Genomic DNA, 16692 nt, shown 5'->3' with positions numbered 1-16692 from the left:
CTAAGTTGACGTTGTTTGGCGTTTGTATAAGTAGCATCAAGAAGCGCCATACAGTAAATAAAATGAACTCAGAGACCCCTTAATCCATCTTGAATGGAAGTACATCATTTCTAACATGGTACACCAGTTAAACCGTTCGTAATGTTAAATACGAATGTGTATGAATATAAATTAGTGAAGACTGATGAGAGGTTATGTCTGTTGATATTGTAGGTTGAAATACAGGGTGTCCCCTTTCAAATGGTCAAAAATGGTAGAGTATATACAGAAGCCATAAAGAAGTAGTTTGAGATAAGACACCGTGGTCGGAAGTGCCTCGTTTTCAAAATAGAAATAGTCGAAATTTTTCAAAAAAATTGTAATAAAAACGCTTATAGCGATTTGAATGAAACTTTAGGTTTTAAATGATAGGTGGTGAGGCAACTTTTTGAGGAATTACAGGTAATTAGATTTGTTAAAAATACGTCAATGTTTTTCAATATATTTTGTTTATTTTTAATAGAACAAATCCCTTGCATTTTTGCGCACGGACGCACCGTTTTTGTGCAAGAAAATAAAATCCATTCAAGCTACGAGATAAGATCGATAAGATCTTTCAAAACTTTTTTGTCACAACGAAAATTTGAATACCATTACAACAAAAAATAAATAATTTAACTAAACAATAAACAATTGAAATTAAAAAAACAACTTAAAAAGAACAATTTAAACAATAAACAAAAAAAATAATTTAAACAATAAACAATTCAAACCAAATGCTTAAAGTGTCCTCCATGTTCTCATCTTCTCTGTTGGTTACAGGTGTTGCGTAGATAAGCTGTTCCATGGCGTCCCAAACAAAAAAAGTTTAGAGGTGTCAGATCAGGTGACCTTGCTGGCCAAGGGACTGGACTACCTCTACCAATTCACCTGTTGTTGTAGCTCTGATCTAGGAAAGCCCTTACAGTACGAGCGAAATGCACTGGACAGTCATCGTGCTGGAACCAGAGTTCTGTCTGATCTCTAATATTCTCTCTGACAACATTATTTGCAGTTGGGTACAGTATCTCGATCTTCTGCAAAAATTAATTCCCATACCGTAAAAATACGATAGACTAAATATAAGAAAAACATGTATACACTTTGTTATTATTATTATTATTATTATTATTATTATTATTATTATTATTATTATTATTTATTTTATGGAGATTACCATGAAAACTGCCTAAAATAATCGGGAAATAAAAAAAGACTAATAAAATAAAAAACCCTGGTGTTTATTTTTTGCACCAAAACGGTCCAATGCAAGGGCTGTGTTTGTTTGAAAATATACAAAATAATCCGGATTTTTTTTTTAAACCAGTGGCGTACTTTTTTTTATACAAAATTTAACGTGCATGTGCTGCAAGTCCGTCCCTGGACAAGTCAAATTACTTGGAATTTCTCAAAAAGTTGCCTCACCACCTATGATTTAAAACCTAAAAAAATCGTTTAAATCGCTTGAATCGTTACTATCGTACAGAGAGAAAAAAATATTTTTTTTGAAAAATTTCAACACCCTGTATTTTGGAAACGAGGCACTTCCGACCATCTATGTCCTCTCTCAAACTACTTTTTAATGATTCTTGCATATACTGTAGCATTTTAACTATATGAAAGGGGACACCCTATATATCTATGACGGGTACTATATCTATGTGATCCAGTTGTATCTTATATAGCGATTTTTTTTGCATTATAGCTTTTAACTAACTCTGCCCGTGAGATTGGAAGGTAAAGACTCCCTATTCCTAAGTGAAATTGCCTGTCGGGAATTGTTGATACATGCTTGCGAATTAAGCAAAGTATTCAAATACGAATAAAAAAACGGTTAATATTTTATATTTTTAAAGCATTCTTGACAGGGAGTTCTACTATTTACTCTCAGTGAATAACGAACAGCTCTCTTTTGTAATTTAAAAATACACTCAAATTAAGTCGCACAACGCGTGCCCCAGAATGGAAGGGCATATTGGATGCGACTCAAAAAGGGCGTAATATACTGCTCTAGACGTTGCCAAGTTTAAGTCCCTGGAAACCGATCTAGGTACAAAAACAGCTTAATTTTTTTGATCGATGTTCAAGTCCCATTTTAAGGATTTGTATACAATAAGTTCCAAAAACTTCACAGAATCAACAACGTCTAAACTGGTGTTATGAAGTACAAAAGGTTCCAACGTATTCTTGTAAGACAAGACTTTCCTTTTAGAAACGTTAAGGCAGAGACGATTTAAATCGCCCCACAATTTAAAGTTGGCTAGGTCATTTGATACGGTTCTATGTAGTGCCTTAATATCCTGGTTGGTCCAAGTAAAACTTGTAGCGTCCACAAACAAACAGATTTTACCGATGATTTCCAGACTAACGATATCATTATCAAAAGTAGAAACAAAATAGGACCTAAGACTGAACCTTGAGGCACCCCACACTCTATCGGCTTGCAAGAAGACGTAGTCATATTAACCCTTACAGTGACTTCTCTCATTAATATAAGTCTCTAAGATATTCGAGAGGCATTCCTGTAACCCCGTAGTGATACGATTTATTTTATACTAGATCCAAACATGAGATCTCTCAAAAATAAGATAGAAAAGCTTGAAGCTTTTCTAGAAACTATTGCAATATTAATTTCCATGGAACGCCATCTCATAGATGATAAAATTTTTGATAGTTGATAACAGTTTTGAGGTGAAATATTTTGATGCTTGAGGCAGCTTTTCACCCGGTGAAACAATAATTTAAGGCTTAGTTACTTGTTTTGAAATAGATTCTGATTAAAGTTTCTATTTCAGAAAAAAAAGCTCTTGACTTCCTTGAGAGCTACAACTTTATTTTTTATTTAATAAAAAACACCAAAAATCAGCCGTTTTATAACATTTAGACCTACTACAAGGAAAGGAGTGAATATTAGAACTGGAATATGTAAAACGTCATTCCACGTATTAGTAAATTACCGCCAGTATAAGAAAAGAAACTCTTCTAATATTAGGCTTTGCGCAAGACGCGTTTAACTATATATACCAATTTCTTTGATAAATTTTTACTTACTAAAATATTTGAATCAATTATAGATGACCACTTTACAAATTGTTGGTTTGAGTTTAGGACAATCAATAATTTTCTTATCATAATGGAATACTTTGTACTTTGTATATATTTGACCAGGTGAAGACTGTCTTAGAAACTTTCTAAAACAACAGCCTTTTTTTATTGTGTCAAGCTAACACTTATTTCCTTTATATAAGTTATCTGACGATATGCATCAGTACCCAGTTTAAAATCATTTTTTCAAAATTTTGATTATTTTAACGCTAATTAGTGTTTATTTCATTTTGGATAAACACATGTAATCTGTTAACATTAATTGTTAAAAATCTGCACAAGTTTTGGTTAATATTGTTACAATGTTGCATAAATGAAAACAATTGCTTCCTTTTCATTGATAAATATGAACATTGATGAAAAATTATCAATGATACTAAAAATAAATATTCCAGTTAGGAAAATATATGTTTTAATAAAATAAAAATATATTGTTAGACATTTAAGCCAAATGTGAATCTTATAGAGGGAAATATCAGTAAGTAATAATTGTGAAAGAATCGAATAGATTTTCACCATCTATAGTGTGTTGAAATTCCAGTATTTTCGCCGATTTTTATGGGATTTATGTGATTTTCCGACTTTTCTATTCAGTGTTATGCTCATTGACACCATAAGAAAATACGCAGATACCCTAAATATATATCAATTTTATAAATATGTTTAATTTTTTCCCTTTCATTTCCAGGCAATTTCCACTAAATTTCAGTAATTAAAAAATCTATTTGGATAGTCTTATATTTTTATATAATTATCTCTAAAATTCTGATATAATTATTGTTAAAAAATAATATTTGTTAATCTGGCTTTTACCTAAAAAAAATGATGTTTTTGCAGCATTTGTTTTGCAGAATCAATCGGAATTAGTCGGAAAATCAGACTATTCTATACAGTTTTATACTCATTACCACCATAAGAAAATAGACACAAGGATTATTTACATTCCTAGAATGTTACTAGAATTTAAAAAAATTATGCTATTTTAGGTACATTTGGATTAGATGCATTCATTCGCAAATAAGATTCATACTTTTAAACAAAGGAATAAATAAAATTGACTAGAATGTGCTTAAGAGTGTACATTTTTAATAAAAAAATATCATTAAGTAATTCGATACTCGCTAATATGCAAAATACTTTTCAAAAAATTTCAAAATTCCGATAAAAGATTTTTTTCAGTTTTTTAATTAATAGAGGTTGTTTCTTGTAAATATCTTTTTTTCGCACCCTCCTTATTCCATATAACTAGTATATATAATTTTTGGCCACAAAGTGTAAATGCGAATACTGAAAAAATATATTTTTGGGTGTTTTATTGCCTTAATGCATAGTTTCGGACTTTTTTGACTATTTCCGGAGGTGTGAGCAAATGTATAACATTTGGTTGTATAGTACAGCTTTCTGAAAATATATCCAGCTTTTGATCATGAAAAAAAATAAAACTCCATGTTTTGCAATAATAATGCAATATTTTATTATTTATGTGTCTTATATATCATATATCTATATACATATATATATTTTTTTATTTTGGTAGGTTTTAGCCCTACATTCTTACTGTTTTTACCAAGAAAATAAATAATTTTATCATAAACCTATTTTAATAAATATTCTGGTATCTATATTTATTAATTTATTTATTTCAATATACGGCAGAGCCATTTTACAAAAATAATACTAGAATTACATAAAAATAATTTGGTACTACAAGGAACGTAAGTTAAATTCTAAGATTAACAATTTTTGATTTGAATGACATTAAGCTGCTGGAAATGGATCTAAACTATTTTCATTAAAGAAAGGCAAAGACCTAGTGAGTAGAACAAAAGACCTACAGTTGGCTAAATGGAAAGTAATCGAAACATAGGGAAGTTGACCTTTCTTTGACAGGTGTTAAAAGGAATTGCTTCCAAGACATTAGGACAATGATCTAAACCCATCACATCTCATAAAATGGTATCAGAATGATGCCTTCTGATTTCAAGATTAGGGATATCAAACTGGATACTGATGAGCATTATAGCTGATATAATCATTACGAAAAATTTTAACTTCAGCTTATATAAGAGCAAGGGATTTTAAGAATCAGCCTCAAGGCGTTCAATATGACAATCATCAAATTTTATTGATAACAACCAGTATACTATTGATAATTTTCTTAGATTTACCTCAAACAGAGCCAATGGAGAATTCTGAGAATATTTTGGTAACTATACTCATATATTTATATTTTGTAGCATGGCTTTCTTTGGGTATCCCAGGAAAAAGTGAGGATTGTTTTAGACTTCTACAGGATATTTCATTTTTGACATTGACATTTTTAAGACTGACACCAGTGTCAAGGCTTATGATATGCTCGCCGTATATTTTCAGTGTTTTGAGAATGCTCCTATTGCAGCACGTGAATATGCTGCAAAATATCCTAAGAAGGAATTATAGCAGAAAAGTATTTTGACAACTATAAAACGTATTGCTACACAGGGTGTCCCAAAAGTCAACGATAAGCATCTAGAGTATTTTTAAAATTATAGGCATTCATAGAAAACAAAAAAAATGACACGCCCTGTTGATCTTTTTAGTACTGTAGTTACAAATTTTTAAATTTTTTAACAATTTTTTAAAATTTTACCCTGAATAACCGTTCGATAAACTACAAAACTAAATTCAAACAGAAGTGTTCACATTTTTAAGAAATTATCAGAATTGAATTTATTTTTATAATGAATTTATATTATTTATCGAAGGGTTATTCAGGGTTACGTTAAAAAAATTGTTAAGAAATTCAATAATTTGTAACCACAGTACTAAAAAGATCAACAGGGAGTGTCAAATTTTTATGGTTTTCTATGAATGCCTATAATTTTAAAATACTGAAGACAGATTTTTTTAAATATTTTGTTGAATCCCTGAGCACCTGGTCTATTGCCCATTCTCGGCTTATCGTTGATTTTTGGGACACCCTGTATAAAAAATTTAATTCCAACTGTAAAAATTATTTTATTTATTTTGTTAAAAAGTTTCTGAAATACACAAAAAAAAATTCTAAGAGCCTGGAAGAATTCTTTTTTCCAACTCCTGGAAAGCATAAAAATAACGGTAGGAGTCTGGAAAACTAGAAAAAATTTGTATAAAAACTGTATAAAAGAAGAAAATATATTTCCAATCCCTGGAAAAAATAGAAAATTACGTGATACCTAAAAAAAATTGCTCTAAAATCCTGGAAGGAATAAAAAAAAAGGTTTTTAGAAGTCCTAAAACTCCCGGTAAAAAACTGCAAAACGAGAAAAGCAATTCCAATTTTTGGCAAACATAAAAAATTACGTCAAAAACCAGGAAGAATTGGAAAAATGTCTTTAAAAACTTATATAACTGACAAAAGTGGAAAACAAAAAAAATTACGGCATTAAGAAATTGCTCCCAAGGGCCTGGAACAATTAATTTTTTTTTTCTAATTTGTAGAAGATCCATAAATCACGTCAAAAGCCGGGAAAACAGGAAAAAATATTTATAATTTCTGGAATACTCAAAAAAGTACTTTTAAGAGCCTCCCACATAGCAAACATATATAATATGTAAATGCTATGTATATTCATAATATCCTGTTGTATATACATACAATGTCTATTTTTAATGCTCTGTTTATTTTATGGATATAAAACAAATATTTAAAATTATCTATTGTTCTTAAGGCATTCTAATAGAAATTAATGATTTTATTGTTTAACTTAAAATTAAATCAAATAACAAAATGTAAAAAGGATGATTCCCTTTGCCAAACGGAGTTTGAAGAGTGTCAACATAGACTGCAACTGAAAAAGGCTATAAAAAAATTGTTTTATTGCACAATATGGCCGCCCACTTTGTTCATGAATACATGGCAGAAGCAAGTAAAATAGTCATTAAAAAAAATAATTTTTGTCTATATTTAAACTCTTAAAATATGAAATAATATACCTGATCTAATCCAATTTGGCTTTTTTTTTTCTTTTCATAAATTGTTGTTGTTGTAACAAAACAAAAGTTGTTGATACATGGGTGATCTTCGGTTGAATTCTCGACATTGTCTGTTCTTTTTTATTAAAGACATCAAGGTGACTTTCCTAAAATGACGCCAAGAGACGTCATTGTCCATGTATATATCAAAGGTATAGGCGACGGTAATGTTCACAAAATATATACATTTATTATTTATACTTGAACATAAAAAAATTAAGTTAATCTCAATGTGTAATATATATACATAGAACATACACTTTAATTTTTTGCACTTTCTGGACTTAGTGGACTATAGGTATATACAGTGGATATCGCATGCTATGTGGGCTGTACATTCTTTTCTGGTATCTGAAGTAGAATTTATGCACTTAAAAATGACGTCAAAGGTCTGGAAAAAATTTATGTGTATATGTAATAAATGTAATGTTTTCATGATTTCTGGAAGACAAAAAAATTGTGACAAAAGCCTGAAAACGGAAAAAAAATATTTCCCAGTAAACGAAAATATTATATTAAATACTTTCACTCTCTTGGGTCCAAATTATGATTCTTATTACCTTGATTTTATTCATATTTGACAATTTAAAAGTAGTTTAGTAGATTTATTAAAATTTATCTTTGTCCATGGAATATTTTATTTTTGTGATAATAAAGCATATTTTAATTTGATTTTACGTATTTAATTTATTTAACTCCACATATGGATGTGTAAAGTTTTTTTTTAATTTTTTGTTAAAAATTCACCTCTCAAGCTATTTGGACAGCATCATATTTTAATATATTGGTCTGTGAAATACTATACTGATTTAATAATCTGTATCAATTTTATTACAGAATTTATATTTACAAGTCATGTAATAATTTTTTAAACCCTTCTGTTTACTTAATTTTTTAAATAATTTAAAACTGGTACTGGTGAGGATCACTCAACGTAAGGTAGACAAAACTAAAAATTTTTTTATTTTTTCCACTATTTCTTATAAATTTTAGCCCATAATTAAAAATCTCTCATTAAAGTTCATTTTTAAAATTAGTACTGACTTAATGTATCATAGTTTCAAAAAGCATATACTTGCAATATAGTTATAAAAATAATTATCACTAGAAAAACATGCAACGCAAGATAAATCAGTATTCCATTCATAAATAGCTAATCTTTGGCAATTCAGCTAAAACTTTAGTATAAATAGTGCGGGTTTTTAGAAGTTCTTCACATTTGGTCTGTGTCTACATCACCAATCAAGATGTGGTCAACAGTGGCTTTGTGTTTGTTGGGTAAGTCTAATTATTTTCTATCTTTTTTTTTCACATTTAATGATTTTTCTTGTAAAAATATGGTTTATGGCTGCTTTTAAATACTATTTTTTATTTTATTTTTTTACTTCATGCAATATATAAAATATATTTAAGAGAATTTAGAAAACTGGAGAAAAAAAAGTTTAAAATTATTATGAAATAAAGGTAAACTCTGATTGGTTTTTTGGCTCAATACTCAATATATTTTTATTTCAATACACTTTTTAGCATACAAATTTCAAACATTCTACATATATAATATTGACTTTTTTCTATATATTATATTGTACCCTAGAAAAAAATAATGATATTTTGCCAAGACAAAATCAAATTTTATATTTAAAAGTGTAACAGCTTTATACATAACTTTAGTATAGAGTAAAATTTTGCCAAATTATTAGATTTTGAAAAGAAAATATCCGCGACAATTATCAAATAAATAATTAATATTTTATTGCGTCTGCATAGGCTTATAAAATTTAAGACATAAGGTACATAAAGACATTAAGAAGAGCAGTTGCAAAATATATCAATATTACTAAAATTGTTCCCTCTATAATAACGTCTTTTCACATTAGTAATCCTTCTTGGCAATATGCAGTTTAACAAAATTAAACAAAAACTACTTTGTTTGGTAGCCACTACTTTACTTCAACATTTTTCTATCCTCTCTTTCTATTTTTCTATTTTCTTCTTTCCATTGAGGACAAATGCCAAAAGCGTAGCTGAATACTACTGTTCTTTTAATATATTCAATTTTATACTTAACAGATATATTAAACTCAATATCTAATCCAACAAATATTGCATCAGTCCATTAATGAAGTAATTAAGGGTACATGTGAATTGATCAGGGTTGATAGTCTGCCAGCTAATCAAGATGGACAGTTCCTGGATAAACTGATAACTGAACAGTAATCGGCACCTTAAGGAAAAATTGATACATTAAAAAATGTCCTGAAGAAAACTTATTTGAAATAAACTAAATAATATCTTTTATCAAAAATAATAAAACTAAATATTCTTTAATACCATCGTCTTGCCATTTGCCCCATATATCGGAAGTTTTTTGGATATGTTTAAGAAATTTTTAAAATTAATTTTAGAACACATAATTGAAAGCACTAAATCATTTCATACTTTTCAGAAGTATTTTATTAAAAGGAATCCCAATTCTAAAATATTAAATTTCATATACAGTGCCTCAGATAATATTGATAAATTGATTAACTATTTATTTGCGATACATTCTTTGTATTAATTTTCCTAATTCAACACATTTCTGAGACGTTTTATGAATATTTTAATATCCAGTATATTGCTAATAAATTCTGAATTTCAGTTAAACATTCGATTAATTAATGCTAATTAGTGAAATGTTTATACAAAATATATATTATAATATATATAATATTTTGAATTTTGACTAAGAATTCTTAGATTTTTTGTTTGTTAGAATTGCTTTGCAAATATTTTATTTTAATGATCTTGTTTTTTATGTAGTTTCTAGGCGCAGATATCTCTGATTAATATGATAAAAAAATTATATATTTTAAAATATATAAAAATTCTATTAAAATCTAAAGGTTATAATATATATGCTGGGAATATTTTGGTATTACATTCCAGGAATGTTTAGGATTTATGCGATATATACTAAATACCTATGCTATGTGTATATTGCTTACAACATTTCCAGAATGTGTAATTAATAGGGTAGCTATGATACATTTTATTTTTCAAATTATACGTCTAAAATAAGAATATGATATGTCAACTGCAAATGTTCTTTCCCTTGGGCCTTCGTGACTTCAATATAAGGCTGCTTGGCGACATTATTACTGACATGAATCCAATTAAGTTTTCAAGTTAAGTTTTACTAAAATTTATTTACTTGTGAGGTTTTTTTAATTTTATCTGTTAGAGTGCCTCTTTTTTAAGAGCTATATCTATCCCCTATCATCATAATAATATAAACATTTGAAATAATAATAAATACTTACCATATTAATAACATTTTTCTTTTGCTTTACAGTTGGACTTTCTTATGTCTCCTCATCCTCGCCAGCCTGGAAAGATAATACGGAGTATGTCTATTCAGTAAATGGTCGTACACTAACCGGACTTGAAGAAACCGCTGATCAGTATTCTGGTGTCTTTCTAAAAGCCAAATTACATCTCTCTATTCGTCCTGATGGAAAGCTCCAAGGCCGAATTTCTGAACCTAAATTTGCTCAGATTCACACTCAGTTACCTGATGGGTGGAAATCAGAGATTCCTGATTCACAAATTAGTTACAAGCAATTACAACTTTCTCAAAAACCATTTCAACTGGTTTTAGAGAACGGTTTAATTAAGAGACTGATTGTGGAGAAGGACACTCTAAACTGGGAGGCCAATATCATCAAAAGTATTGTAAGTCAATTCCAAATGGATTTACAGGGAGAAAATGCCTTGCAGAACCCCACCAGCAGCTTTCCCACTAATGAATATATGGATGCCGTTTTTAAAACCATGGAAGAAACTGTAACAGGCAAAACTGAAACGATCTATGACATTCACCGTCTTCCAGAATATTTAGTTCAAAGTCAACCTTGGATTGCTCCTCAATATAAACTGAAAGGTGAAGGAGACCTTATTGAAGTCATAAAATCAAAGAATTATACCAACGCTCGTGATAGGCCTTCGTACCACTATGGCTTTGGAGAAATTGAAGAATCAGAACCAACTGCTAATAAAATGGGACAGTTCTTTATAAGACAATCAAATTCTAGAGCTATTCTTACTGGAAAACCCTCTAGATATATTATTCAAAGCACTTATACCGTTAACAAGATCATGGTTAATCCAATTCTTAAGAATAAAGAAATGGGATCTATTACAAGTATGGTCAATGTCACATTACTAGCAATTAACAACCAACAACAACAGCCTGAAGAACTTTCCAATCCTTTAGACATTGGAAATTTAGTATACACTTATGGACAACCTAAAAACAACCAAGTACATTCAAAATTAAATGAAAATCTCATGGAAGATTCATCCAGCGAAGAGAGTAGTGAACAGGAAATGACTCATAGAAGATTCCGCCGGTCAGCCAACTCTCTTACAAAACAATGGAGAGAAAGTTCTGAAGAATGGAATCAACAACAACAACAACCCCGTCCTCAGTTAACTAGAGCTCCGCATTCCCCACTTCTTCCATCAATGGTTGGCTATCACGGAAAATCAATTAAAGAAAATAAAGACTTTGATATCAGACAAAATGTTGAAAATCTAGTTACGGAAATCAGTGACGAAATTAAGCAATCAGAAAAAACCATCTCTAAACATACCTTGGATAAATACACTATCCTGAATACTCTTGTTCGCCTGATGGACGAAGACGATATTCAATTTGTAGCCGAGCAGATGTATTCTCAGATGAAAAACGGACAGCAGCGTTATACCTGGAGCATTTTCCGTGACTCCGTAGCTGAAGCTGGAACTGGACCAGCCCTTTTGAACATTAAGAAATGGATAGAAACCAAAAAAATCCAAAAAACTGAAGCTGCACAAGTAATTGGTACTCTAGCCCAATCAACACGTTTCCCAACTGAAGAATATATGCGCAAGTTCTTTGAATTGGCAACTGAAACTCAAGTCAGACAACAAGAAACACTGAATCAAACATGTATTCTATCTTATACCAACTTAGTTCACAAAGTATACATCAATAGAAATGAATCTCACAATCAGTTTCCGGTTCATGCCTTTGGAAGTTTCTATACTAAAAAAGGAAGAGAATTTGTCAAGACTACTGTAATCCCCCATCTCAAGCAGGAATTAGAAAAAGCGATTAGCAATGCTGATAACAATAAAATTCATGTAATGATCCGAGCTCTTGGAAACATTGGGCACAAATCTATCCTAAACGTGTTCCAACCCTATTTCGAAGGAGAAAAGCAAGTTTCTCAATTTCAGAGATTAATGATGGTTGCCTGTATGGACCGACTGGCTGATTGTTATCCGCATATTGCACGTTCTGTTTTTTATAAGGTAACTTAAGACTTAACACTGTATTAATATATAGCTTTAGTCAATTTAAGCACCCATTATATAAAAACCAAAATTAATTTTTCAGATCTACCAAAATACTGCCGAGCTTCCTGAAATTCGTGTTGTAGCAGTTCATCAACTTATCAGAGCTAATCCACCCGTAGAGATGCTTCAACGCATGGCTCAATATACCAACACTGACTCCCAAGAAGAGGTTAACGCTGCAGTTAAATCTGTCATCGAAAGCTCATGTAAACTTGAATCATCCAAACATGCTGAATTGTAAGAAATCTAGCTTTTAATTTTTTTACCGTTATAACAGAGTTTTTCATTTACTAGACGGAAAGCAGCTCAGTCCGCTAGACCTTTGCTCACGAAGAAGCAATATGGAATGGAACAAAGTTATATTAACTTGCGTGATTATGTGGCTGAACAAATGGGTCTTGAACTTCACGTGCAAAGAACTAGCCATAGTAGTGCTGAAAGCAGTTTCCCGAAGATTATGAAATTCCAACTCCACCAACATAACCATGGAATGAAACAGCACATTCTGTCTACCGGGGGAATGATATCCAGCATCAGGGAGCTTTTGAATGTTTTATATAGACAAACTGAAGTCTTCCAACAAGAAAAATCTCAGAGGTAAAAATCAATCGTCAGTCAGTCTACAGATCAGTTAACATGAATTCACGTGTATATTATTATTATAAATAACGAAAAGTAAAATGCAGTTTTTCTTTCACAGATCGCAGGAACAAGGTAAAGACAACGAATGGTCCAGCGCCAATATTGCTCGGTTAATGAACTATGAACGCGATGAACGTGAACAGTTAGAAGCTATTATTTATGCTCAAGTTGAAGATGTACAAAAACTTTGGTCTTTCGATAACCAAACTTTAGAGCATCTCCCAGAAGGTAAGTTTTTAGTATATTCGATAGAGCACTAATATTTGAAAATGTTTGAATATTTGTAGTTATTCGTCAGCAAGAAGAAATTTACAGACAAGGAAAAGATTTTAGCTATGTCAAGCTTAAACAGCTAAATGAAATGGCACTCTCCTTCCCTACTGAAATGGGTCTGCCTTTCTTGTATACCTATGATGTGCCTGTGTTGATGAAGGTTGAAGGAAAAATTAGAGCTCTTGCCAACCCTGCTATTTCCAGAAACAACAAACTCTCTAAACCTGAACAAATTTCTACTGAAATTAAAGCTAGAGTTACCTGTACTGGCAAAACTCAAAGCCATTTGTCTTTCGTAACTCCATTTGATCATCAAATCTATATGGCTGGTTATGACAAGAATATGTATGTTAGTATCCCAGTCAACGCAAGGCTCGAAATGGATGTGAAATCTAAGGAAGCTAAAATTGAATTCGAAGTTGAACAACAGCAACAAGATTCTCGTTTAGTGCACATTACTAGCACTCCCTACACCTCAAGAAGTGATGTTATGGCAATTAGTCCTGTAGCTTTGAGACCAAACACATATGTAATTAAGTCCCACAGGAACAACCACAGATATTTTGACTTCAATTTCGGCAAAAAAGAAACTGGTTTAACATTCCGGGGATGGGGACACCATCCTGAACAAAGTATCGGATTTAATGATTTAGTATCTATGTGGCAATCACGCGGAGTTGCTGGTGTATGGGAACAATTATGGGACAAATGTTCTACTGAATATAGCGAAGCTACCATCAGTTTTATTCCAAGTCAATCTACTACCCGTAAAGCTACTTTCCGTATTAATGTTGATCAAAAATACCAGAAACAACCTGAGACTCAAAGTCCAGAAGATCTTCTAACCTTAAATCAACTTTCATCTAAATTGCAAAAAGATGAACCTAAACAACGTCAACAAGAAATTAAAAAACACGTCGGGTCCGGTATCAACAGCGCTTTATTGTCATGCTCCGATATCTCTCTTGAATTTGAGGGAGATAAGAAATACGAACACGTAGTCGGTTTTGCCGTTGCAAAGAGTAATGCTGATCCTAAATCAAGAGTTATGTTCTATTACAAAAACAAAAATGAAAATAAACAGGGAGCTTTGGAAATCAGAAGCGAAATTCCTAACACCAATGGATTGAATCTAGATGATTCCTTGGATACTGAGCCTTCCACCAAATACAACATGCGATTGCAGTACGGAAATAGCGAAAATGATGCTTTTGAAATTTCTGCTCAAGCTCAACTTAGTAGAAGCCAGGAACGAAAGCAATATTTAATTAACCAAGATCCATTGTACCATGTATGTAAGGAGCAAATGCAACAAAAGAACTTCCAACTACCAGCTTGCCAAAACATGACTATTAAAGCCAACTTCCTCGACCACATTAAATATCAAGTTCAGTATCAAAAATTGAACTGGAAGCTGGTTGAAACTTTGGAAGGAATGTTTAAGGGATTGAGAGTATTATACTATCCAATGACTGAAATTAAATCAATTTCTTCTGTCGGTCAAAATGTCGTAGAAGGAGAAGTTCAATTCCAGCCAGAAGATTTTAGACAAGTCAATGTAACAGTAAGAAATACTGATGAAGAAACTGTATTCTTCAACATTTCTTTAAATAATGAACTTTTGAGAACGCTCCTGGTCCCTCATCCAGTGTTCCATGCTAAATGTAGATTTGCTGGTTTAATGCAAGGTCAACAAAATTACAGACGTAAGTTTAATAATTTGGTTAATTTTCTGTAAATAACTATATTTCTATTTGTTTTTTCTTTTATAATCATAAGTTTTATTATTTTAGCCACATGCGTGATTGACCAAACCACTGCTCAAACGTTCAGCAATAAGACCTACTCAGTTAATCTTGACAAAGAACCCACTGTAGTAATGCAGTATGTTCCCAAAGATGCTAGAGTTAATGGACAGCAGTCAAAATCCGTTGAACAATTACTGAGAGAAAGCATTGAAAACTATGTTGTTCTTGTCCGTCAAGTCGCTGCCAATCAAAAAGAAGTAATCATCAACTTAAACCATCCCAGAACTCAAGGAAAAACTGTTAAGATTGAAATGAAACCATCAGAAGACAGACAAAAATCTGCTCGCAACCCAGCTGCTAAAGTCACTATTGATGGACAAGAGATGCACTTCGATGATAAGCAAATCGCCGATAAGTGTGATGGATATGTTCAAGTATATGCTTTACCCAACGGAGAAGTTAAACTTGAAGTGGAAGATGCTTTTTACCTGATTTATGATGGGCAACGTGTCAAAGTAACTGCCACTGGCAACAAGCTTCGAGACTCAGTATATGGTTTGTGTGGAAGATTCAGTCAAGATAAACATGAAGACTTTACAGTTCCTTCAAACTGTGTTACAAGAGATACTCGTAAGTTTGTGGAAAGTTACCAAGTTGAAAAGGGTCAACAATGGCGCAACTCTCCTTCTGAACAATGCATAAAGAAAGTATTACCATTGTACACTAATGTAATCTCCAACCAGAATGGTTCCCAAATGAGAACAAAACTTGCCAGTGGAACTGTAATGAAACACCGCTACATTGAAGAAAATGGTGAAATTTGCTTTACCATTCGCCCACTACCAGTCTGCAACACCTCAGTCAAACAAGTCGTGACAAAAAACGTTCCTGTTCACTGTATCCAAGGAACCAAGACCGCTTATTACTACAAATCCCTAATTGATCAAGGAGGAAACCCAGATTTCAGCCGTAAGAGTGAAACTAGGACAGCTCGCATGGAAGTAGCAGCACAATGCAACTAAAATTATTAGCCAATGCATATAGGAAGTAAATTTATATTTATTATTTAGGACGAGCATAAAAAATGTAAAAAAAATCTATATAAAATAAAGATATCACAGTCAATTAAATTACCATTTCTTTTATTTTTATACCAATCCGCAAAAATAATTTGGCATATATACAACGTCACCCTGTAGTTGATCTTATTAGTTTGAATGTTTACAATTCTTGTGACATTCTTCGTGAAGTTCGTTTTTATAAAGAATGTTTCGAAGAAAAAAAGAATTTAAAGAGACTAGATAATCAAACTAAATCAAATCAAAACATTTTTATTACCATTTAGAAATACAAACAATTACACAACTAATATGCCTTTTAAGATTCAACTATAATTAACCACTGTTTATCACGAATAAATATACTTTTCTGGTAATCGGAGTGTTGCGTTTTTTTAAAACCGATGCCCGTGCGATTCTGGGCATGAGCGTACAACCCGTGTAAAGACAAAATATTAGAAATAACTCCATAT

At 31.4% G+C, this 16692-nt stretch overlaps 1 protein-coding gene across 1 annotated transcript; it reads left to right on the top strand.

Annotated features, from left to right (window-relative positions):
- The first annotated feature begins 8274 nt into the window (after nucleotides 1-8274).
- Nucleotides 8275-16291, top strand: LOC126748357 (vitellogenin). The gene is made up of 7 exons (XM_050457523.1): nucleotides 8275-8394; nucleotides 10451-12453; nucleotides 12539-12735; nucleotides 12793-13095; nucleotides 13199-13368; nucleotides 13428-15119; nucleotides 15207-16291. Exons 1-7 carry the CDS (start codon nucleotides 8364-8366, stop codon nucleotides 16181-16183), a joined length of 5373 nt encoding a protein of 1790 aa, XP_050313480.1. The 5' UTR covers nucleotides 8275-8363; the 3' UTR covers nucleotides 16184-16291.
- The last annotated feature ends 401 nt before the right edge of the window (nucleotides 16292-16692 follow it).

This window comes from Anthonomus grandis, chromosome 22, assembly GCF_022605725.1.
Source record: "Anthonomus grandis grandis chromosome 22, icAntGran1.3, whole genome shotgun sequence".
NCBI lineage: Eukaryota > Metazoa > Arthropoda > Insecta > Coleoptera > Curculionidae > Anthonomus > Anthonomus grandis.
This window is presented reverse-complemented; position numbering and strand designations above follow the sequence as displayed.